The 23,221-nt window shown below is 37.6% G+C and overlaps 2 protein-coding genes across 2 annotated transcripts; one reads left to right on the top strand and one right to left on the bottom strand.

The window, feature by feature from the left end:
* Positions 1 to 1,698: 1,698 nt before the first annotated feature.
* LOC114463338 (extensin) lies at positions 1,699 to 16,553 on the top strand. Its single transcript, XM_028446840.1, has 5 exons — positions 1,699 to 1,990; positions 6,222 to 6,316; positions 11,201 to 11,291; positions 12,901 to 14,800; positions 14,889 to 16,553. The coding sequence occupies exons 1-5, from the start codon at positions 1,912 to 1,914 to the stop codon at positions 14,989 to 14,991; spliced, it is 2,268 nt and encodes a 755-aa protein (XP_028302641.1). The 5' UTR covers positions 1,699 to 1,911; the 3' UTR covers positions 14,992 to 16,553.
* Positions 16,128 to 22,820, bottom strand: wdr77 (WD repeat domain 77). Its single transcript, XM_028446858.1, has 11 exons — positions 22,797 to 22,820; positions 22,460 to 22,636; positions 21,633 to 21,818; positions 21,411 to 21,552; positions 21,226 to 21,275; positions 20,282 to 20,352; positions 20,098 to 20,155; positions 17,627 to 17,698; positions 17,449 to 17,557; positions 17,304 to 17,372; positions 16,128 to 17,226 (listed from the first exon to the last, which is right to left on the bottom strand). The coding sequence occupies exons 2-11, from the start codon at positions 22,566 to 22,568 to the stop codon at positions 17,082 to 17,084; spliced, it is 1,011 nt and encodes a 336-aa protein (XP_028302659.1). The 5' UTR covers positions 22,569 to 22,636; positions 22,797 to 22,820; the 3' UTR covers positions 16,128 to 17,081.
* Between the last annotated feature and the right edge of the window lie 401 nt (positions 22,821 to 23,221).

The raw sequence follows: 23,221 nt of genomic DNA, 5'->3' as shown, positions 1-23,221 counted from the left end.
GAAATGTTCAGCTGTTCAGCAAACCCTGTAACTAAAAGAAGGAGAGAGTAATACTGCTCAAATTAAGCAGTGTTATTATTTATGATGTTCTACATTATATATTATGGGGGGAGGGGGGGGGAAATGCCCCCTTTTAGTGATCGTTCTGCTGTTGTATATGCTTGTGAAAATAACTATGAAAAAAGAAATCACAGCATTTTTCTGAGCTACACAATACAATGCATAGGACATGGTATCGACTTGTATCCTGACACATAGGTCACGATATGATAAGATACGATAAATCCCGATATTAAAGTATGAGGCAATTATTGTGATTTTTTTTAAAATATATATATATATATATATATATACATATATATATATGACTTAAGAAACAACTTATTTCGAAATGTGTACACCTTCATGAGAGCATTATGTGTGAAATATATTTTATTGGCATATTTTACACTCAAAACATTAGCTTTAACATGCCATGTGCTAACAACTTAAAATAAAACAATAACATACAATCTGCCTGTGGCTTTTAAACGAACTTTGACTTTAGTGCAACTTAACTGAGGTTTATGCTTAGAACAACAAATAAATGCAGAAAGTTAGTACTTTCTTTTTAGATTTTTTTTTTTTTTGAAACACAAGCTGGTCAACATGCCCAGGTTTCAGAGCACTTATTTGTGCAGTTACAATGTCTCCTGTAGTGGAAAAGACTTTCTTGGTTCAATAAAAGTAAAAAATAAAGAAATTTATAAAGAAATCCACAGCTGCATTTTGAATCATTCCGGGAATTGTGCGACGTAATATCGTGATATATTGCACTCATTTTTATTTTATTTTAGGTATTTAAGATATATTTAAAAGTAGAAAATTCTACGAATTGCATCTTTAAAACAGTTAACACTAACAACATGTCTCAGAGTTATAAAAAGATGTGCTCCCATTTATCACTGCTTCACTAAAGGCCACTGCATAAAAGGTTGCCTTCAAGTTTATTGGAAATTCTAGCAATTTTTCTAATAACAGCTGTTAGATGCCAGAGATAAATAAGATTAAGGACCAGTTATTATTGTTTTTGTTGTTGAATATTACTACAAATCAATGATGTGTATTTTTAACACAGTATTTACTTCACCCAGGTGACCATAAAATAAAATCTATGATGTCCTGATAAACCTGGTCCAAATTAAACAGTCAGTGCTTTAGAAACAGCCTTATTAGTAGGTGGGAACTTCTGGGTACCTCATGATACAAAGCTCACGATAATGATTGACGATGCTGCAATTATCAATATGTTGGTCAGAAATCAATCTGCGATAATCTATGACATAACAAGAAAAAAAAAAAAAAGATTAAGTGAAAAAATAACATTTTTATTTCATATCTCTGAAAGACAATAAATTGGAAAAAGTGTCCTATGAACGGTGACACTATGTTGCCTTCAAGATTATTGGAAATTCTAGCATTTTTTCTAATAACAGGTGTTTGTTTTTGTTTTTTTTCCCAGCTTTTTTCGATGGACCCCATGCTGGGACCACCTCTGGGTTATTGTTGGGCCGCACGTGTCCCGCGGCCCGCCAGCTGAATAACATTGCAGTCCACCATGTGCCATACAGAGCAGAGAGCGTCCCGTTAGTGGGACCTCCTCCCTACAGAGCAGTGCAGGTGCAGGTGTGTGTCAGAGAGGGCTGGGCCTCACCTGCTGTGGGGGTGTGTTCAGACGGAGGCTCAGTGAAAGCAAGCTGGGCGGACATTTCACTCATTTCTCCGTCCACTCTGACACTTTACCTACACACACCTACCAGGAGAGCTGCACCTGTCGGACACAGAGTGCTTTTCAGCTGGGATTTACCTGTTGGTCATCACGTTGTCCCCATGGTCACTGCTGTATCCATTACCATTAGCTAAACCACAACCATGAGGAAAGGACCGCTACACTTTCTGGGTCGGAAGAACCAGTCCCTCTTCGACACCAGTGTCAAAATGCAGGACATGGGTGAGTAGTGTACTGGGAACCATTAACCACTTTACTAATGGAAAATGTTAACACGAACTGTTTACTGAGGTACAACACGACCTTTGGACTGACGCGTTAAAGACTTGTTTCTCTTTCCTAAACGACTCCAGTGAATCCCACAGTAAAATACATAGATTTATTTAACAGAAGTATGTATTCATATAGTGGGAGGAGCTTAAGTAGAGATGTCAATTATGGCCAAATGAGTATGTGTTTGAAGGTTGGATGTACATACTCTGTACTCTGTAGTGTTATAAAGGGGTTTATGTGCGGGTGCAAAGTAAAATAGCGTGTGCGATTTCCCTGGTTAAATTTATGGGACATGCGCATGATAAATGTTTTGCTTAGTTTTTTTTTTCACTCATTTTAATATTTTTTTTTCGTTTGGCGTAGTTTTTGTAATGTCTGTTTTTTTTTTTTTGTTTGTTTTTTTTGGAGTCATTATGTGTATTTTTGTATCTTTCAGTTGTGTTTTTGTGCATTTTTTTGTATAATTATTGTTTTTGTTGCTATGGTAGTGTGATTCTGGAGTCATTTTGTGTATTTTTGTATCTTTTTTGGTGTCGTTTTGTGCATTTTTGTTATTTTAGTGTATTCTTTGTATAAATATTTAGTTTTGTGTATTTTGAGTCATTTTCATATTTTTTGTTGTCATTTGGTGTGTGTTTTTTGTAATATATGTTTTTGGGAGTCGTTTTGTGTGTTTTTACAGCCTTTTCGTATATTTTTTATGCATTTCTGTTGTCGTTTTGCCTACTTTTTTATTTTTATTTTACTCATTTAGTATATTCCTATTATAAATACAGTGTGTGGAGAAAAAAAAAAAAAAAAAAAAACAGACCCGCTGGAACTATTTGAAACTTTCGGAAACTCTTTCATTGTTGCAGCTCAGTGTTCATGTTTACAGCCGTTATCAACAGGATGTGATTGACCCAATAAAAAAAACAGGTGTTTTAATCTTTCAATCAGTATCGGTGTCTTTTGATGAAGTTTCCAACTTTTTCCAACTGATATTCAAGAATCGGAAGTTTGGATTGAAAAACTTTCGATTTTTAAACAGTTTTTAGATGACTTGAATCTTGATTAGTAGAGCTGGGTATCGATTCAGATTTCCCTAATTGGTTGCAATTCACAAGGGCCTCGATTTTCGATTCGGTAAAGAATATTGCATCCACCGTACCAATTTTACTTTAATATGGAAGAGATGCGAGTAACCAACTCTAACTTGGTGCAGTATTAAAAAATATTAATGTTTGAATTTAGAATTGAGCCCACAGCCCTGCATTACACAAGGGAGAATTCATGTATTGAATGACTGATTTTTAGATTTATCAATCGACATCAAGCCATAAATGGAAAATTGATTAAATCTATCAATTTCTATAGGCCATGGCTATTCATACGTTTCCCTAACAATAGACACTTGGATTTCGATAACCCTGCCTTGATGGTTATGTGAGCTAGATAATTTCAAATAAATTAAATTATAAGCAGACGTGTTTTCTACTGTACTTACAGTTATCTTACATGTGAAACGCCATTTACCACACCTGAATCTAATGAATTAATCATCATACCCAGCTGGAGAAGACCTGATAGCGAGTTACCGCTCAGTCAGGTCAAACCATGCTGGACCTTTGTAGGGAACTTCTGTTTACACAAAATGAATGGGCTGAGCATTGGCTCGCAAGCTCTTTGCCAACAGGCCGCTATGCTTTCAATCGCCTTACACAAAGTTGCCCTGTTAATATTGATTACACGTACTCTTATCTGATTTCTGTGTGCTTGTTTTTCTGACATGATTAGTTTTGAAACCACTACTAAAATCTAAAAATTAATTGACACCCTTAAATGATCATGAATCATGAGTTTACTGAGACAAGATGTTGCTATATTAGAACATCATGAGATGTTTTGTCAAGTGTATCCAGAGTTAGTCAATTAACAGCATGGATATTTTCCAAACTGCAATTAAAAAAATAGTAATAATCTCTCAAAACTATTGTGTCATCAGAATAGATTACAATAGAAGCTTTTTTTGTCATTGTAAAGCACATACAACAAAATTCAGGTGCTTTTCAAGAATGAGGAATGACACGACACACTTAAATAAAATATTGGAAAAATAAATATAAATATATAATAGGCCATGGCTATTGATACAGAAACGTATCAATAGACTGCCAGTCTATCCGTACGCAGCACCCGTCATTGGCCAGTTTAGGTGACATGATGGGTGCAACATGTGACTTAAAGTTCCGTCAGTTTTATTTTAGCTCATATTTAATTTTTTAACTACCCCGCTAACCTTTTTACTTTAGCCCTAACCCAGGAAATATCCTAAAATGTTTTTTCGTATATGCATACGAAGGTCGAATTTGCCGTGTTAAATATGTTCAAATGAAAAAATATGTATGACAAATGCAGGATTCAAACCACGGCAGCGGAAGGGAGAATCATTGAGTCAGGCACCTTAGACCCCTCGGCCATCCTGACACGGCGATAACTCAGGCACAATTGTACCCATAGACCCGGGGGCTACTGATACGTTTCCATATCAATAGACACTTTCTTTATAATACTACTGAGCACACTATATACATTACCATAACTCGCAATATAAAAATATAAACTGACCCGTTGGTCAGATAAATAAATATGGCTCAGGAAAGTATGGCATAGATAGTGGATTGCACTTGATGTGAATTATTATTATCGAAAGTCTATTCATCTTTATCGAATTGTATCGTGAGCGTGTACAATCCAATCCCTATAATTTATCTATTGGCACCAACAGTGATGGTTCAGCTGAAGGTAGTGTTCTATTCCTATTGGGTACAAAAATGCTTAGGCACTGACCTGAACCTAATAATAAATCAGAAAATTTCAGTTCATTTAGCCTATACAAGGGAAATACATTTGAAACTGCTGTGTACTTGCGTAACTATGGCAACTCACAAAGCTTGGGACCGTATCCGTTATCACACACAGATATCGTTTTACAGATATGTTGTCCAGCTCTAAGTAGCATTAGTTCCATTTGACTGGACAGATTATAGAGGGAGTGTGATTGTATGCAAAGGTGCAACCGGAGGGAGAAGATTTGTCTATTTAAATCAGGAAATGGCACTGAGGGGAAAGTAATCATTTGGATAGACTGGTTTGAGAACAAAGCAGATTACTCATGCTGTAGTTCTGCTCAACACGGTTCCTTGTTACGCTGGACTGACACAATATCGTTTTTATTTTCCCAATCTTGTAAAAATGTTTTTGCTGCTCAGTAAATCGTTCTGCTGCCCTGAGGTAACGTGTTGTCATAGAGTGCTGAAAGAGCAGGCAGACTAAGAGGCTCTCACTGACATCAGTTACTTATTGGTCAAACAATAAGAGCAGCCCTGAAGTGTCTAGCAGAGGAATGCACTGTAGGGTTTTTTTGACAGCTCAAGTGACTGCTTGGGTATTTTAAGTTGTTTTTTTAGAGGTTGTAAAGACTGTACACTGGTTTGTTACGTGTGTTATGCAATACCTCATTTAAATTTCTTTAAAATCAAAACTAAACAAAAAAAAATGTTTTAATATTATTATTGAAATAGTTGAAGAATTGACAAGATGCAAAAAACCCAATTGTTAAGCAGTGTTTAAAAAATGTTTACAGAAGTTGCCTTATTTATTTTGCTATATTTTATTTATTTGTTTATTTGAGTCGGACAGTGTGTATTAATGTACAGCCGAAGTTGTAAATACACCAGATTTAGCTCAACGCTAATTTCTATCCGTGGTTCCATGGTGCAGGGGTAGAAGCAGATGTAGACAATACATGATACAAATACAATCTTACTTAAAATCCTGTCAAATGTTCAGACTTTCGCATGTTTTTATTATGCTACTTGACAATCAGTCAATCAACCAAACTGTATTCACAAAGTGTTTTTTGTACAAATATTGTGACAATCAAAATTGCTTTACAGGTTAAAAACATAAATGAAAAAGCCATAAAAAAAATATTAAAACGGAGCCAAACCACCCCTCAACCCATCCTATGAATCCTCATACATTCATTTTATACATTTTAGACCTGCCACACCCCATCTATTGTTATTGTCTTGTAAGTTTTTGTGTTGTCCTTGATTCACTGAAAACCAAGTGTTATTGCTCTCCTGAACCTGATGTAGAATAAAAGACACCTCTCTCTTTTTTTTTTTTTTTTTAGGGTCAGAAAACATGGCGCTTGTGTTGGACTCGCCTGCCATCCTGGAGTCGGGTACAGCCAGTGTGCGAGCCAGGCCAACAGTCAACCACCATTCTGTGAGTACTGTAAACGTCTAATGATATGTTACAGGTGTGCAACTGAGGTGGAGAGCATTATGTCACTTTTTTTTGGTTTTATTTGCTAAAAATCCATAATCATCTTTGAGCATATTGTAATCCAAAGTGTTCTGAGTGGACAGTGAATCTCTGCTCTTTCTCCTGGCTCTGTAAATGAGCTTTAGAAAGTATGACGCTGGACTTCAGCCAATCAGAGATCTTTCTACCAACAGGGCAAGCCTATGAGCTGTTTTAAGCGTTACTATTGGCTGCTCGAGCTGCTCGTCAAAAGTCTATGCGCGTTACCGATCTGAGAGTAGGGACAGTCCCATGGCTTTATATTCATCTGAAGACTCTAACGTGGCTTCTGGCACAGCGGTTTCACGGCAAAGAGGAAAAAGGAAGGCCAAGGTGGAGAAGCAATAGTCCCTCTGACTTGGTATGTGGCGGACTGCGTGCGATCTGCTTTCACTTAGTGCGCTGTCCGCCCTGAATCAGAGAGAGATTGTAGCTGCATTTCCATTACCCTCGGAAATGTGCAAAAACTAAATAGCGCAATAAAAATTGATAATGGAAACACCCAAACTTCGAAAAAATACTCTAATATCCCAAAAAACTTTATCATGAGGAGGCATTTCACACGTTTCGGTATTGGAATGTGTCGCATGTGTCACATGACCACTCCTCTCTGAGTAAACATGACGCGGTACGTGTTGGTAGTAGAGGAGACCGGGACATTTCTTATCATTATACTTGTATATTACTGCCACATTAGGCTTGAAACAACAAAGGAATATGGAGTGTTACAAGGAGGTTCTGAGCGTCCGTCTTCCTGCGCCGAAGTCTCGCGGGATGAGATTTCACGGAAGTTGCGAGGCTCCAACCCAAAACAACGTTCAATTGAAAGATGTCCAAAGTGCAATTTTACTTTGTCGACATTTAGAGATATCGCTTTTATTTTCAGCTACTGATAACAAAACGGAATAAATAGCTTGTAAAACTAAGATAAACATTATCTCAGGTGGAGACAGAGAACAGACCCATTTCATTTGCAGTGTGGGGTGTGTCTGCTCTAGCCAGCTGCTTGTGTGTGTGGAGCAGTTCTGAACCTCTTACTGTCCTCAGAGCAGAGAGCTTTCACGTCTCTATAACATCAGAAAACTTTCCAATAACACAAGATAAAGTGCTGACATTTGTTACTAGTCTCTTTGGAGAAAACAGTCGCAAAGAGTTCCACAGTTGTGCACGCAAGCGTTCCCAAGAAGACTGGTGAGTTTTTCAGGCGGCGAGGGCGGAGTGTAGAGCGCCTCACGATTTTACATATTGCAGCTTTAATAGGTTTTGTTCCACAATATGTCACACACATTTCAATACATGTGACATTAGTTTGCTTTTAACTGATCCCTGAATAGCTGTGGGCAACTACTGTGCAGTGCCTGGGAGCCTTTAGGAGTTAGTCTTGGCCAGATTTTGCCTACGGGCCATGAGTTTGTCAAATCTAATTTACAGCACATAGATTTAACATTAATTATGTTAAACTGAGTGAAACAGTCAAGAATGTTTAGACAACATAATCCAACTATCCGTTCATCCTCAATTCCCACTTCTTCTGTTCAGAGTTACAAAAACTTTTATGACTGAAGGCAGTGAAACGTACACACTCACACACAATCCACTTCAGTAGTAAATTTGGATGAACACTAGCTTACATGTACGGAATCCTCTTCCTTTGCTTTTTTTCTTGTGCTCATGTTGTAACATACATTCCGTAATGTATGTAATAACTTATTATGGAGGCTTTGGATAAGTTAAAGCCTTGAAACAGCCCAGTGTGAGCCAGCAAACAGTAATTTAGTAATACTGCCACACTGCACCTTTATTAATAAGCAGATCAGAAATCATTTTGCTTTGTTTTTCTGTATTTGTTGTTTTTTTCTGCCTTATTCCTGTAGATAGGCTGCTCTAACCACTGTATTTCCCTATTGTGGGACCAATAAAGTATCATCTTACTAGGATGGATGTAAACACACACGCACACTAAGTAATTTATTAGTGTCATTACAAAAGGCTTATTTTAGTAACTGGGGCACTAAATTGTCCATTGAGTGTCCTACAATGGTGGGATTGTTCAAAGTCCCAGGAGTGGCCTTTAGTTTAAATGTCCCTGTGTGTTTACAGGGTACAGAGGTATAAAACTAGTTTTTATTCTGCAGTCCACAGCATATAAGGAATAGTAAAAACTTAAACTGTTGTACGTCATACAAAATACATTGAATAAATATTTCCAATTGTGTTATTTATTTATTTTGTGTTGTCTATTTTAGACCCATTTATTAATCCGACCAAATGTCCATTATTTTAAAAGATTGATTCATATCACATGAGCATTCCCAATGAAAGCTCTTATTATGTTGTCACATTTAAGTGAGAAACCCATCTCCACTGTGGTTCACACACCCCGCCTCAGTGTTTGGGAGTGTTCTGTGAATGTGCCTGTGGCATGTGGACCTGGCACACCCTGCAGCACGGTGCAGGAGGGCTGGAAGTGTTTCACTGGATCAAAGTGAGTCATAGCTTGAAGAACCAGCTAATGAACTCAAACTTGGTCACATAGTGTCTTCGATGGCACACCCTCAGGCAGTGTTGTGGCTGTATGAATGTTAGACAGAATCTTAATCATTCAGATGTGTGTCAAACTGTTCTTGCACTAGTATGTCTTGGTGTCTGTTAAAGAACAGATGACGCACCGTCGGTATGCCTGAAATACTGTTTCATTGATTCTGTAGTTAACTATTGCTGTGGCCTGTATTAATTCAGCGAGACTGTGACGTAAACACATGTTTCTTCAAATGATATTCAGCTGTTTTTAAAGGGCACCTACTGCTCTTATTGTGTCAACACGGCTTATTTTTGGTGTCACTTTAGCTTTGAGGGGAAGTCTTAAATACACAAGTGTACACGCGCACACACTCCCACCATGTTACAGTGGGGTTAGTGACAGCCTGTCATTGTCTCGGCCAAGCCTAGATGCAATGTTAGACAATGTGAGAAATATAGGTGTATCCACTGATTCATCCCAATGACAAATGTGTAAGTCAGTGTAGTAGACAAAAGAGTTATTTGGTGGTATCATTAAAACAGTGATAATAGGAATTGAATGGTTAGAGCACATTACATCTTTAGGCAGCACTTTGCTTTCCTGGGGCAGATATTACTACAAATCAAACATAAGCTCACCTCATTCCTGGTATCAGTTGAAACCAATCTACGGACCCTTTCCAAAAAATTTATATCATGGAAAAGTTCTTTAATTTCCATAATTCCATTCAAAAAGTTAAATTTACATAGATTATAGATTCAGGGCCCACAATTTAAACGATTTCAAGTATTTATTTGTTTATTTTTACATAATTTGGGCTTCCAGCTCATAAAACCCACGAAAACAAGATTTTAAAAAGTAGAATACTGTGAAGAAATCATCATTTGGAACAGGTGAGGAACAGAACAGAACATAGCACCCCAAATCATGACTGACTGTGGATATTTCACACTGGATCTCAACCAGCTTGGGTTTTGTTCTGTTCCTCACCAGTCTTCCTCCAAACCCTTGGACCTTGATTCCCAAATGAAAGGCGCACTTTACTTTCATCAACAGTCCAGTCCGTCTTCTCCTCTTTTTTTTTCTGCAAAAACTGAGAAGTAAATGGTGATTTCTTCACAGTATTCTAATTTTTTTTGAAATCCTGTTTTTGTGGGTTTTATGAGCTGGAAGCCCAAATTACGTAAAAATAAACACTTGAAATTGTTTAAATTGTGGGCCCTGAATCTATGAAAGTTCAACTTTTTGAATGGAATTATGGAAATTAAACAACTTTTCCATGATATTCTATTTTTTTGGAAAGGGTCTCTATATAATTGTTCATTTACATTGTTTGTTTTAAAATCAACATCTTAAACTTGGGATAATACTACGCTGCATATAGTTTAGCCCTTGTTGAAATATTTAAATAAGTGAGTTTGTCCTTACTTTGAAACCCCCACACCCTGACCATCATTTATCAGTTATTTAATTCTTATTGAATCTTTTTAACCTATTCCATTGTCGGTATAGTAGACCCTATAAAAGGTGTCAAAGGACTTTTATTTTTGCAGACAAAGACTGTCTTTTGTACTCGTTTGTGATCTTCATTAGCTATATTGGGCCTCTCACTTTCCTAAATTCCATTTCAAAGTATACACATTTGTATTTGGCTTGCCCTTTTTTGATGCTATTACTGGCATACTAAATGTCTCAAAATCATGCCAACAAAAAGTTTTATTTTGAATACTTCAGAAGCGGAAATGGTACACTTATCTCGAGATTTTTTTTAACACTTGCTACACATTTATCATTTTTTTTTTTTTTTTTTTTTTTTGAAAATATGGTGTCAATGCGCAATATTAAACATGTGAGAATATTGTTTCATATAACTATCCCTGTTTAGGGTTTGTTGTCAACAAAAAGGCGACACTTGTGCAAAAGGAAGTCAATAAAAAACACTACTTTCAGGCTGTAATAAAAATAAATACATTTGTTTTGTGTCAAAGTTTTGATCTCAACTTCATATTGAAGTTAGTTTTACTCCATCCAGTTATCTAGACTCACATATTAAAGCTGACTAAATCTGTGGTCACCTAACTTGACCTACAAAAATCTATATAATTAGATAAATATATCAAATTAGTTGATTACAAGATGAAGCGTAAAGCGCTATGCATTTAGATAAATTACTTACAATACTATACCTTATGTAATTTGTATGCATTTGAGTTTTGTTTTGAAATTTCTATGATGTGAATCAACAAAATTAATCTTGCTGTCACTGTTTCATTTCTGTTTCACAGTCCTCATTTGACAGTTTTCAAGGTTTTGCAGTCCCGGTGCCAAAGGTTCCTGTCCTTCCTCCTACAAGTGGTCTAAGGATCAACGGTTCAGGTGAGCCATTAACCACTTCCTAAAATGTACTTTCAGTTTACCTTGGCTCAAAGGAGGAAATCTGTCATTCAAAGTGAAGGTGCAGATATGTCGTGGTGCCTTTAATCTGCCTCAGTTGATGGATCACAACAGTCAGAGTCAAGGACGAAATGCAGAGTGGGTAAATGTTTAACTGGGTGATTGCTCAAGATTGCCAGACAAATTTCAACCAGTGAAACCCAAATGACAAGCATATTTACATATCAGGAGTGGTTGCATATCTTGAAAGGCGTTTATTTCACTGTAGTTGGTGCAGATTTTCTAATCTTTACAGGCAGTAGTATTCTTTCATTCCCCCTTTAGCTTCATTGTTTATATCAGAGCCCTCATTTTAGTGTATTTTCTTCATAAACAAACGTTTCCTATAAGTGTCGCAATATTTATATTGAATATTGGTCCAATATCAGCATAAAATGTAGATTGACTCGCATCTAACATTTCGATTATAATATATATTGTTTTATTTTTAGGTTATTTTTCAAGGTATTTTTTATTAGTGGAATTTTGGAAGATTCTTATTTTCAAGATCAAAATGTATGTATGTAACCCATTGGTGGTTAATAATAAATGAGCCAATTTTTCTTTTACTGTTGCTGACTATTGTTGTCTAACATTCCACACTGTAAAGTAATGTAAATACAATCAATAAAAATATTTTTAAACTAAAGTTTGTAAAATATACACAGTAAAATGTAGTATTTCCATTTCATCATGGCAGAACCAAAACTGTGTGAAAGTGTGATGGTCTACAGTTTGTTTATCTCAGATCATCTCACAGTTCTGTTATAGCAGAATTATATAGATATAGATATAGATATGCACATTTTATCAATCCACAAAAGCTCCAAACACAGCTGCTCACTTCATAAAGACCCAGGTTAAAGAATTGAATCTTTGCACTGAATCAGAATGCACAAATGCCTCACCTGTATTAACCTGTATTAAGTTTTCTGAGAGGCTGATGTTCATACAACTGAGAAGTAAAATCAGGAAAACTTACGGAAAGCCGAATTAAACAATGGAAAACACTGAGGAATCAAAGAATCCAGAAGGAAACGAAGTGACGGTGACTGACTACATGTCTTATTATGGAGTTATAGAGCCAGTGAGTGTGTGGGTAATGAAACCACAATAAAAACCACATTTAGCGGTCCCAGTCAGTAGCACGCAGATACTTTCACTATTTGTAGCTCACTTTGTTTTTAGAAGAACTTCCATGGCTTACAAACACTTAGGTTGTCTGATGCTGCTGATAAATGTACCTGTTTGTGCTGGTGTGACTGTGATCGTCTGTGAGCGTCTTTGGGCTGGAGGAGGGTCTTCTTCTACTTAATATAACAGGTTGTAAATAAACAAATTAGTGCACTAGCGTCCCCTCAAATTGAGGTCAGAAGTGGAATTGTTAGGTTTCATTTTTAGTATACGTGACCGTTCCATTCTCATTCATTATGAAGACATGCGGTCCACTAGCGTGATTGACACAAAATGCCTTAGTGATCTACCGATCGATGTGTTGGCCACCACTGATGTACAGAATGACTTATGTCGTACTCTATTTTTTCTCTGACAGCTGGTGGAAATCATTCTTCTAATGGATCCATCATATCTGTGCCTGATCTTGAAGAAGGAGAGATATTTGTTCCTCCTCCTCCTTCTGTGGCACCTCCACCTCCTCCTGGGACCTTTATACTTCCTCCCCCTGATTTCATGGGAGACCTTAACAGTCCAGAGCTAGCAAACCTTCAGCTTCCTTGCATACCAGCACCAGTTGAACCTAACATGTTGGAAAACGATATATCCATCCCAAACCCACCAGCAATGGCTCCACCAAAAATTCCATCCAATGGCTTTGCATCACCCACCCCCATTTATAGTCTACCAAATGCCAAAGTTCCTCAGCATTCATATGTTCCATCTCAACCCACTCTCGAAAGGTCCAAGGGTTACAAGACACCTCCTGCAAAGCCAACAAGAATGTCCTCTGTCTCAGACTCTCCACCTCACAGTCCTGCTCCCCCACCGCCTGCACGCACAGCTACACTCTCCACCTTCAATCCTCAAAACGCTGCAAAGCTCTATGATGTTCCAAAGACCATATTCTATCGTGGTCAAGAGGATTATGATGCAAAGCCAAGGCAGAAGTTACTCCTGGAGGATTCTGGGTATTATAACGCACAGGCACAGGTTGATGGGAAAGGATCTCTTCAGGAGCCAAAGGATAACCTGCAATTTCCCAAACCAGTCAAAATACCCCCTGCTACAGCACAGAAACCAGTATCTCCACTGCACAGTTCTCAACAGTTACTTAAAGGGAACAGTCTTCCGTCAAAGTTAGATGCCAAAACAGAGAAACTCAATGTGCCTCAGAGCCACAGCCACAGTTACAGCCCATTATTGGACCGTAAACTACGTGATCTGAAGGAAAGTGAAAACAGTCCTTCACGAGAGGGACATGTAGCTTCTCCACTGGCTCTTTTGAAGGCAGCCAAAGAAAGGGAGAAACACAGATCTGTAAACTCTTTGCCACACGAAGACAAGAGCAGTGACCGCCTGAGTGCAAGCATTCATGAGTTAGGTCCCAATTTGTTAGTTGTTACCCCCAGGTCTGGGTCTTCCTCATCGCTTTCATCATCAGAAGTTAGGCTACAAGAAAGCCCAAAGTTTTCATATTCGAGGGAACATACACAAACACTTCAATCACCGGAAAAAAACGGAAGTTCTACGCTGGTTAAGGGTCAGACGCCATCTTCTCTGTTAGATTTTAGTCGAGGGTCTGCAGCTAAATCCCCAAATGAGAACAATGTGTTTGAGCAACAGCAATATGCAACACAAAGACCAACAAAACTGCAACCTTCACAACAACAGGAGGTAAAAGAGACGTTGAATATACCGGTCCTTCCTCCACCCCCTGAATTTGATGACGTTGGGTTCATGGAGCCGCCCCCAAAAATCCAACCTCCCGACCCTCCATCCAAAAAGCCTTCAATGCCAGTATTGAGCCCTTCACCGCCTGCTTCACTTCCACCACCTCCTCCAAAATCAGCACCCTCTCCCCCAAAACTGGCACCCCTTCCTCTACAACCAGCACCCCCTCCTCCACCAAAGCTTCCACCTCCAGACTTTAATATTAAACTAAAGCCACATGCCCAGACGGCTCCAAAGCTGGCTCCTACGCATTTGCCATCCCATCTCTCTCCCAGTCAGGTCACCCTCCTGAGCATCTTACAAAAGAAGATGTTGGAAATGGACCACAAGATGCCCCAGCTAAAAGAAGCTGATCCCAGTTCTGATGACTGGGGAACCAATTTCCCTGAAGAGGAAAATGCCATACCTGTTAGAAGCAAAACTAAACCACCACCCAACAAGCCCCCTGCTGTGAATAAATCAGCAACACTTGACATGAGGGAGTTGGAAAACAAAATGATGAGAAAGCCACAAGAGTCTTCAACATTGAAAAGTCCACCCACCAGGTGAGATGTCCACCATCATTAGATGTGACCTGATTTTATCCAAATATTTGTCTGTTCTTTGACTCACAGTAAGTTTTTTTTTTTTCAGCAATGGACCACAGCAGCAGTCAAAGCATCAGTACGGTATGACTTTTACAGTTCGGCCTGGAACCAAAAATCCAATAAGTGTTGTTAGGAGAGAAGATCCTTAGAGATCTTTGCAGTGCCATTGCACAATACACATGAATGTATAACTGTACATTAATAGAACGTGGTAATTGTGGAGACAAACTTCTGAATGAAACCTCAAAACCAACCTGTAAGTTAAATTATAATTGTATAATATTATAATTATCTGAACAATATTTTATGTCCCATTTCTGTGTGTTACACTTGTTACCTGCTGCTATACATCTTACATGACTTAACTTGGTTTCAACTATTAATCGGTCGAGTTGCTTTAAATATGTGGGCTTTGATTGTTAATAATTCATAATCATAAAATACAACAGTTCCTGATGTCATTTTCATTGTTTAATCTGATGCCTTATTATATAAAGACTATTTACTGTTACATACATCTTGTATAAGTTAGCTGAAGCAGTTCCAACAATCAAAAGGAAATTCACAGACTTTTTCTGTTTTGCTTTCGTTGATGAAAAAAATATTTTTCTATTACAGTAGACTTTGTATTAATGTGATGACATGTATCATCGTGGTACAGTATTCTTTTAAAATGTTTGCAACCAACATTTAACTTGGTAAATAAACTCACCAGTCCACTTGGTTTACCAGTGGAAGGCATCACTGCATCCAACCTCTGGTGCTGTCTTTATCATCCCTGAGGGTCTGTTGAATGGTTTTCTGATATAATCAGACATTACCAAAACGTGTATGTAGATGTCTCTGAATTAACTACAGAAGTGTGGTGTGTGGCTGAGATGGACAGACATCCTGTCTATGGTGTACCTAACACCAAAAACAGGTTGGGATAGGCTCCAGTTTGATTTAATCCTGAATGATAGGAGGGTAAGGAAGATGGAGGATTGTTGGTCACATATTGGGACAAAAAGGCTCAGAGATTGGCAAATTGTTAAACTTGGTAAGGGCTATACTAAGTACTTCCGTAGATAGTATGTAAAGACTAAAACACATTAAGGGAATTCCTAACTCTAAAATCTACTTCTGGCAGTTGTTAGGTCCGTGATTTGAGACGTACTGCTTTTGGGCAGTCTGTTCTGTCAGGGCTGTAATATTAGAGGAATGAAACTGTTCAGTGTTTAAATTAATCTGTATACCTTGTTAGTAATACATACATGATTTATGTGACAGAAAAATTAGGGCCTTCCACAACGCTGTAATTTTATTTTCACACTAAATATGACATTTATAAGGCATTCATGTAAGACTTGTGGTCATTCTTTGATTGCAGCCACATTGCAGTAGGGCATCAGTGCTAGCTCTAATGTTGCTCACATTTGTTCATGTAAAACAGTCATAATGACTTTAATTATATTTGGTTTGGCTTTATTTTCAAATGGCATGAATACAAATGAGGTTGAAGAGTGTGGTGCTTTAATTACAAAGCATAGATATTTTATGCATTTTGACAATGTGTCCAAATTATTATCTTTTTATTGGGTTGATACTAAATTTCCTCAGCCTGTTTAGGCAAATCAGGGTATTTATTAATGGTAAGGAAGAAAATAATTTGTAATATTAAAATATGCAATAAATGTTTCTCTGAAAAACTGCAGCGTACAATTCCTACCCCTCAGTGACCTGTCTCACTTCCTGCGTGAATTGTTGCACTTTATATATACATATTTGTAAAATGTTTGACAATTGTAAAATATTTGCAATTAACCAATTAAAAGCCAAAAGAATGTCTAAATGTGAGGCATCACTCAGCGAGTATATTAGGTCTTTATCTAGGTCTCTGGAGACAAAGAGCACAGCTAAGCAGAGTCATACAGTGTAAGAAGAATAAACTTGTATCAAGACCGAAGCAGACTGAGTTCCATGTTTGACGTTAACCTTAGACTTGACTTTCCTTTTGGAGATCATTGATTTTAAGCATTTTCATATATGGGTACATTTCAGATATGCACAACATCCTTTGCATATAGATTTATTAGTTACCATATCAAGCCGCAAACAGAAGACATCTGTATTGTGACATACACAACAACAAACCAAAGAGTAACATGTGATTTATAATCAGCCTTCCCATGAATTCTAAAAAGTAGAACCAGTGATCCTTTATGAAACTACGACCATGCTTCTTCAGTGTTGGGTGGCTTCAGGAAGACCTGCTGTCTCCGGCGGTTCCATCCACTGTGTGGTGAAGCACAAGATGATCCCAACCCACTGTGGTGAGTCTGCTGGAGTCACTGTGGCGCCAGCATATGCCTTTGACAAAGTCCTGGTGTCGCCGATCTCTAAGTCTGAGTGAAGACAGTTAGATTATGGTTATCTGTAGAGCAGTGAAATGATTAACATTGATGAAAACACTTGAACTCACATTTCCTGCATCTCAGAGTTCATAACAGCAAGAGAGCAGTCATCACTAACTGAGGCGAGCAGGGAGGCACTAGGATAAAAACAAAAGGCCTGATTTAATACCATGCTGTGAATGATCTACCAGAGTTTGTTTCGATTAGTTTTACCTGTGTGTGGAGAAGGCGAGGCCGTTGACTCTGCGTCTGTGGACGTTCACTGTCCGAGCTGGCTCTGTTACGAGGAAATCTTTCACAGCCACTCTGCCCAATTCATCACCTGACAAACAGTGGTCAAGATTACCTCAAATGTTTTAAATTCTCCTGTTGTGCTGCTGGTGAGACTTACCAAAAGCAATAGTGCTGCGGTGATGGGGGTGCCAAGCAGCTGTGGTGGGAGAGCAGCTGGGGGACTCCACATCTGGGGGGGGGGGCACAAGTACAACATTTAATGACAGAAGAAATATCTGGCTTCTTATTTCTAATTGTACACCTTTTCATATAGTGACTTACAGGGTTGAGGTCAATTATAATTGTAATCCAGTAATTGATAATGAATTACAATTGACGTAACTGTAATTTAAAAAAACATCTGTTGCAATCATAATTAAATTGTAATTAAGTTCAGATAATTGACTTTGTAATTGGCATAGAAATTCTATAAAAATTGTCAATTACAATTTAATTTAAAGCAAACCTGTGGAACCATGTTACAGTTCTACGACTTACACATACGTAGTTAATAATTATTAAAATATATTTCAGGTCAACTTCTCCCATTACCTGTCTGTCCTCTTCAGGTTCATTTTACCGGTTTTAAAATAATTGAAATCAAGGGGTATACTGACAAAAAGTCTCAGACGCCCACACCAAAATCATTACCAATATTTTCATTGATTACAAAGCCTAACTAAGTAGTGTGAAACAAATGAGATGATTAATGTTTGTGTATTTTACAGCTGATTTAAGACATGGGTCAAACTGACCCATTATCATAAGTGATGCTAACAGAAAGCTAACACAAGAGGAAGGTCACATTATATGGGCTTCTTTATTAAAGAGGCGGTATTATAAAAAAAAATACTTTATAATGGTTTTGCTACAGTGATTTACATCTCTTTAGCCCAGGGTTTGAAGCAAAAAAGAAATAAATTGACTGAAATTTTTTCAACCAAAATAAGTCACATGTAATGATGTTGATGATGATTCTATCATAAGTCTGCTTTATAGGACTGTTTTTAAGGATAACTGTCAGTGCAAAAGGAGGAAGTGTAATTCAAAAATGTATGTGAGACAAGTTTGAGGGTTTTTTTCCCCATACATTTAAATAGAAGCTATCAAAAATAAACTTGTGTATTTTGGTGTGACTTATTTACACTGAAATTATAATTACTTCTTGTGAACTTTTTATTGAACAAATTTAATAAAAACAAACATTTACATAAACAAACATAACTCCCACGTGTTGTGCATTAAAGGCACCGTATATAGTTTGCACTATTACTGGTTTATAAAGTCATTACAATCTAACTTTTGTTGCCAGAATATTACCTGCCTGTGACACATGCTGTATAGTTTTATATATTATTATATTATAGCTCTAAACAGTGATTACTCATGCAATCCACCTGCTGGGGTTTAGGGAGAGAAAGTCTTTGTATTTCGTATGACTAGTTATTTTTGTACTGACTTTCATTTAAACAAATGTGTGGTGCTATTTTTTTTGTTTGTGAATTTTGTCATTTAAAAAAAAAAAAAAAAAGCCCAAACAGGCTGGATTAGAAACTGGCAACCTAAATGAGAGACTCATTCTGCTCTCTGATTGGATAATCTGCTTGAGAAATATAAACATATATAATGTGGACATCACGTGCTTTGTATTTTTAATTAATACTAAATACACTTTAAACTTCTGATCAGAAAAGGCAAAATTATATTTTCCTTCCAATATCTCTGATGGGGTTCAATAAAAATCACCACTGTTTAATAAACGATGCCTATTTAATACCATATCAGTGTTCATTTTGACAAAAAAGTTTTTATTTAGTTTTAGTCTTTTGACTAAAATTCTTTTTAGTTTTAGTCAAGATTTTGTCATCTGATTTGTTTTAATTTGTCTTATTTTAGTCGACTAAAATACCAAACAAATTTAATAGACTATATCAAGAACAGATTTACTAGACAATTTTTTTACCGCTGTATAGGAAACAAACTAAACCTAATTTATGTGTGTATATGTAATATATAAAACACAAATTTAACTATCTCAACACAACTGTGTCTATTTAAATACAAAAGCAGTACCGAATAACAGTCACGTTTGAAATCTTTCTCCAATAATAATGCAAACAAAAATGTGCAATAAGTATTAATTTGCAACTCAATTTACACAAATTAGCTTAGCTTAGTTAGTAAAGCACGATCACCGTGTTTGTGGGAACTTTGGGTGGATCTGATGGAGGAAGCTAGACTGGTTTGCTTTGTTGGGTGGATGTCTGGTCTTAACAAAGTAGCGGTGCGTGATGTATCGCTACTCGTCACAGCTTCAGGTAGACTGTGACGAGCAGAGCTGTGTGTGACCTCCCGGTACCAAGCATACAGCTCTGAGCAAAGATATATAGAAGGTGGGATGAGCCACTCCTCGTGAAAAAACAATGTTCAGCTCCATCCACATCTTGAAAAAGATGAACCATAAAAAAAAAACCTATTTTAAATAAATAAACAAGTAAGGCTTAAAGCTCTGGGGGAAACCCTGGCTAAAGTGTATTAAATACAATCAACGGCACAACACAGAAATGTGACAGTGTTTGTTTTTTTTACCTATTCTAGTGGCAGGTTTGTCAGGTTTCCTTCTGTCCCACATCAGCACACGACCATCCTGAGGGGTGAGCGTCACGAGTTAACAGAGTGAGATGGGAAATGACTGCTTGACTGATACATTACAGCTACAACATTAGTCTGTTTTACATCGACTGTGCACACAAGCAGAGGATGAGCAGCTTACGTGGCCACAGGAGATGAAGAGGGAGTCGTCTGTGGGACTGCAGGCAACACAGTTGACTGGTTGCGTGTGAGCTAAAGGAACAACAGAAGCATTGTATATATTTCATAACTTTTCACAAACTGTTGGACAATGGTTCTAATAATTTTGTAGAAAGTGTTCATATGATTTACAGCACTTATTTGCATTGTTGTGCACAAAATGAATTTAATCGTTGATGTACTGCAACAGAGAACAGAAATGCAACAACATTCAGATGACAAACTAAAAATGCGGTTTTAATTAAAAACTAATTCACTTTTTCCACGACCTGTGCATTAGTTTGTGTAGTTAAGATGAGTATGTGTCATACTTTACTTCCATCATGCTCTGATGACTGTTGTATTATTTCTGTGCCTTGTTTATGTGACGCACTCGGGGTTTCCACTTTCTCAAACATGAGGTTAGTCAATTTCATCAGTTTATTTGTGAGAAACTGCAGGATTTTATCAAATTTTTCATATTAAAGTCATCCATTATTTTGTTCTCAACCGTTCTCTGGTGTTTTGGGTAATTGTCCTGCTGGCAGACCAATGACTGAAACCAAACTGATTCTTTTGTGTGTGACACTGCTGTGAAAGTCTGTCAATGTGTGTGGAAAAATAATGAATAGCAGTATTCAATCTGTTAACGTATTAAGACTTATATTTTACCCTTTGGACTTGCAGCAATTAACAGATGTAAAAATATTTATAACAGACACATAAACCAAAGCAAAAAAAAAAAAAAACTGCTGTGCTTTAAAACAGATTTACATAGAGAATTGTAGACTATACTAATATTAAACATTTTTGTCATGTATAATGATGTTGAATATTTAGATTACAGGTAAAGAAAAATATAATCATAAATGAATGGGCATCATTGTTGTTTGAAAATGCTTTTTTTTTTTTTAGATGTTATCTTACCATTATAGGTTGTAACAACTGCTTCTTGACTCAAATCCCACACTTTAATTCTGAAAAAAATAAGTTAACAAAACAAAACAAAGCAAAGCAGTTCAAATGAGTAACCAAGCTGAAGGTTGAAACAGAAGAAACAAACACTTCTGTTATTAAATGACAAAGCCAAATGTGTAACAAAGTGTCTCAACCTGCAGTCCATGCTGCCAGTAATGACACTTCCTGCTCCAGCCACTGGGCTCACTGTAGTAACAATCTGATCATGGTCTTGTTTGGTGAACTTGTTTACCAGCAGACGCTCATCCTCAGTGAGCTCCCAGAGCTCCAAGGCCCCTGCAAAGTCCACAAGAATCCTGTTTCAGCAGCAAACTCCAATCTCTGCCCTACTGAGAGCTTATGAAACTGCAACACACCTGAATCAGATCCAACAACGATCCCTTTTTCAGATATCCATTTGACGTCGGTCACGCCAGCCTCAGTCTGCACACCCGCTTTGCAGAAACCTTCGTTGGGGGCTTGCTCAGGGTCACTGTAGATCCACAGGGACCCCTGCCAGTTCCTGCCTGTGAGGCTGGAGGCACCCAAAACCAGTGTGTCGTCTGTGAAGAAAGGTACGGTGGAAATGAAACTACAGTACTTAATCACACAGTAATCCACCTGCACCTTAACCCCTCTTTGACTAAGTGTGCGTGAGGAAGTCTGTCTGTTTGGACCAAAGTAATAAATAAAACAAAGTAGCTGTAAACTGATGATCTAGAAACCAAAGATATATATACATAGTTTTTCCTGCAGTCTGTGCCTTCTCCTCGCCCTCCGCTCTCTCTTAGGGTTAAAAATACATATATGAAGAAGAAAAACATAAGGTGTTTCCTGGGTTAGGGCTAAAACAAAAGGGTTAGTGGGTTAGCTAAAAAAATAAATATGAGCTAAAATAAAACTGACAGAACTTTAAGTCACGTGGTGCACCTATCACGTCACCTAAACTGGCCAATGAGGGGCGCTGTGTACGGATAGACTGGCAATCTCTTGATTCATAGGTGTGTTTAAAATTTTAAAAAGGTATGAAATGTCACTATAAGTGTGTTTTAGTGTATTTCGTTCTACAGAGATGTCTTGTAAGGAGAGGAGCTGGAAACATAAACATTAGTTCTGCTCCATTTTTCCCTTGGAGCCCCTACCCTCTCAAACGTGTCTACACGGCCCTATCAGTGCCAGTGACCGCGTGTTGAGACTCTCCTACCTGCTCTGTACTGAGCCGAGCCGAGCTGCTTCTCCATGCAGGCTGGAGCATTAGGAGGGATGTTCCACTGGTTCTCCTTGATCATGTCCGCGTTCACCAAACTTTTCATCCACACGCAAGACTTGACGACGTTCTCCCACCTTAGCTTTAGCTGCCACTGGTTTTTGGCTGCAGCGCCTGTTTTTTATATAGTGACAGAAAAGTGCGACACGTTAACTGCCTGATTAAAATAAAAATAAAAATTAGAACTCGCTCGGTGCACAAATGAGTTCGTGAACACGTAAAGTGGAAATGAATGAGTGAACGATCAGAAACATGGATGCTACAGAGTACAGACACGCTTCTTCCTGGTCCTGGTCTTCTTTGTTGAGCAGTAGTTATTATTATTCTTCTGTTCTACCGCCCCCTGCAGGTTCAATAAAGTATGTTTCACTAACGCTAGTCCATCTTCTACTTTTTTCAATTTTATTGTTTTTTATTTAGTTTTTGGCCCCAAAATAATTCCTATCTAACATACAACATTGGAAAAAGCAATACATTATTTGTGGAATATATTTTACGTTGTGTTTTATATTATAATTTAGGTAGAATGCACAGTAAAGGAGCATATGGATTTGTGGAAAAAAATAAACATTCATTTTAAGTCTTTTAATGCTAACGGGTGATGAAGCGCTCACAACCAGAGAGAATGAGTCCACACACATTTGTCCCTATTGCCTTGAACAGATTGTCTGACACATTTTCTACTGCTGTTCCGGGCAC

This window comes from Gouania willdenowi, chromosome 5 (genome assembly GCF_900634775.1).
Source record: "Gouania willdenowi chromosome 5, fGouWil2.1, whole genome shotgun sequence".
Taxonomy (NCBI): Eukaryota; Metazoa; Chordata; class Actinopteri; order Blenniiformes; family Gobiesocidae; genus Gouania; species Gouania willdenowi.
The sequence above is the reverse complement of the archived record's forward strand: the minus strand, read 5'-3'. Positions and strand labels throughout refer to the sequence as shown.

Bases quoted from the DNA above. Each gene is read 5' to 3' on its own strand.
- LOC114463338 (XM_028446840.1), top strand. From the start codon at position 1,912: ATGAGGAAAGGACCGCTACACTTTCTGGGTCGGAAGAACCAGTCCCTC. The intron at 6,317-11,200 runs GTGAGTACTGTA...TCTGTTTCACAG, and splicing joins CAACAGTCAACCACCATTCT to TCCTCATTTGACAGTTTTCA. The intron at 11,292-12,900 runs GTGAGCCATTAA...TTTCTCTGACAG, and splicing joins TCTAAGGATCAACGGTTCAG to CTGGTGGAAATCATTCTTCT.
- wdr77 (XM_028446858.1), bottom strand. From the start codon at position 22,568: ATGAAAAGTTTGGTGAACGCGGACATGATCAAGGAGAACCAGTGGAAC. The intron at 21,819-22,459 runs GTAGGAGAGTCT...CTTTCTTCACAG, and splicing joins CTCGGCTCAGTACAGAGCAG to ACGACACACTGGTTTTGGGT. The intron at 21,276-21,410 runs GTTGAGACACTT...TATTTTTTTCAG, and splicing joins ACTGGCAGCATGGACTGCAG to AATTAAAGTGTGGGATTTGA.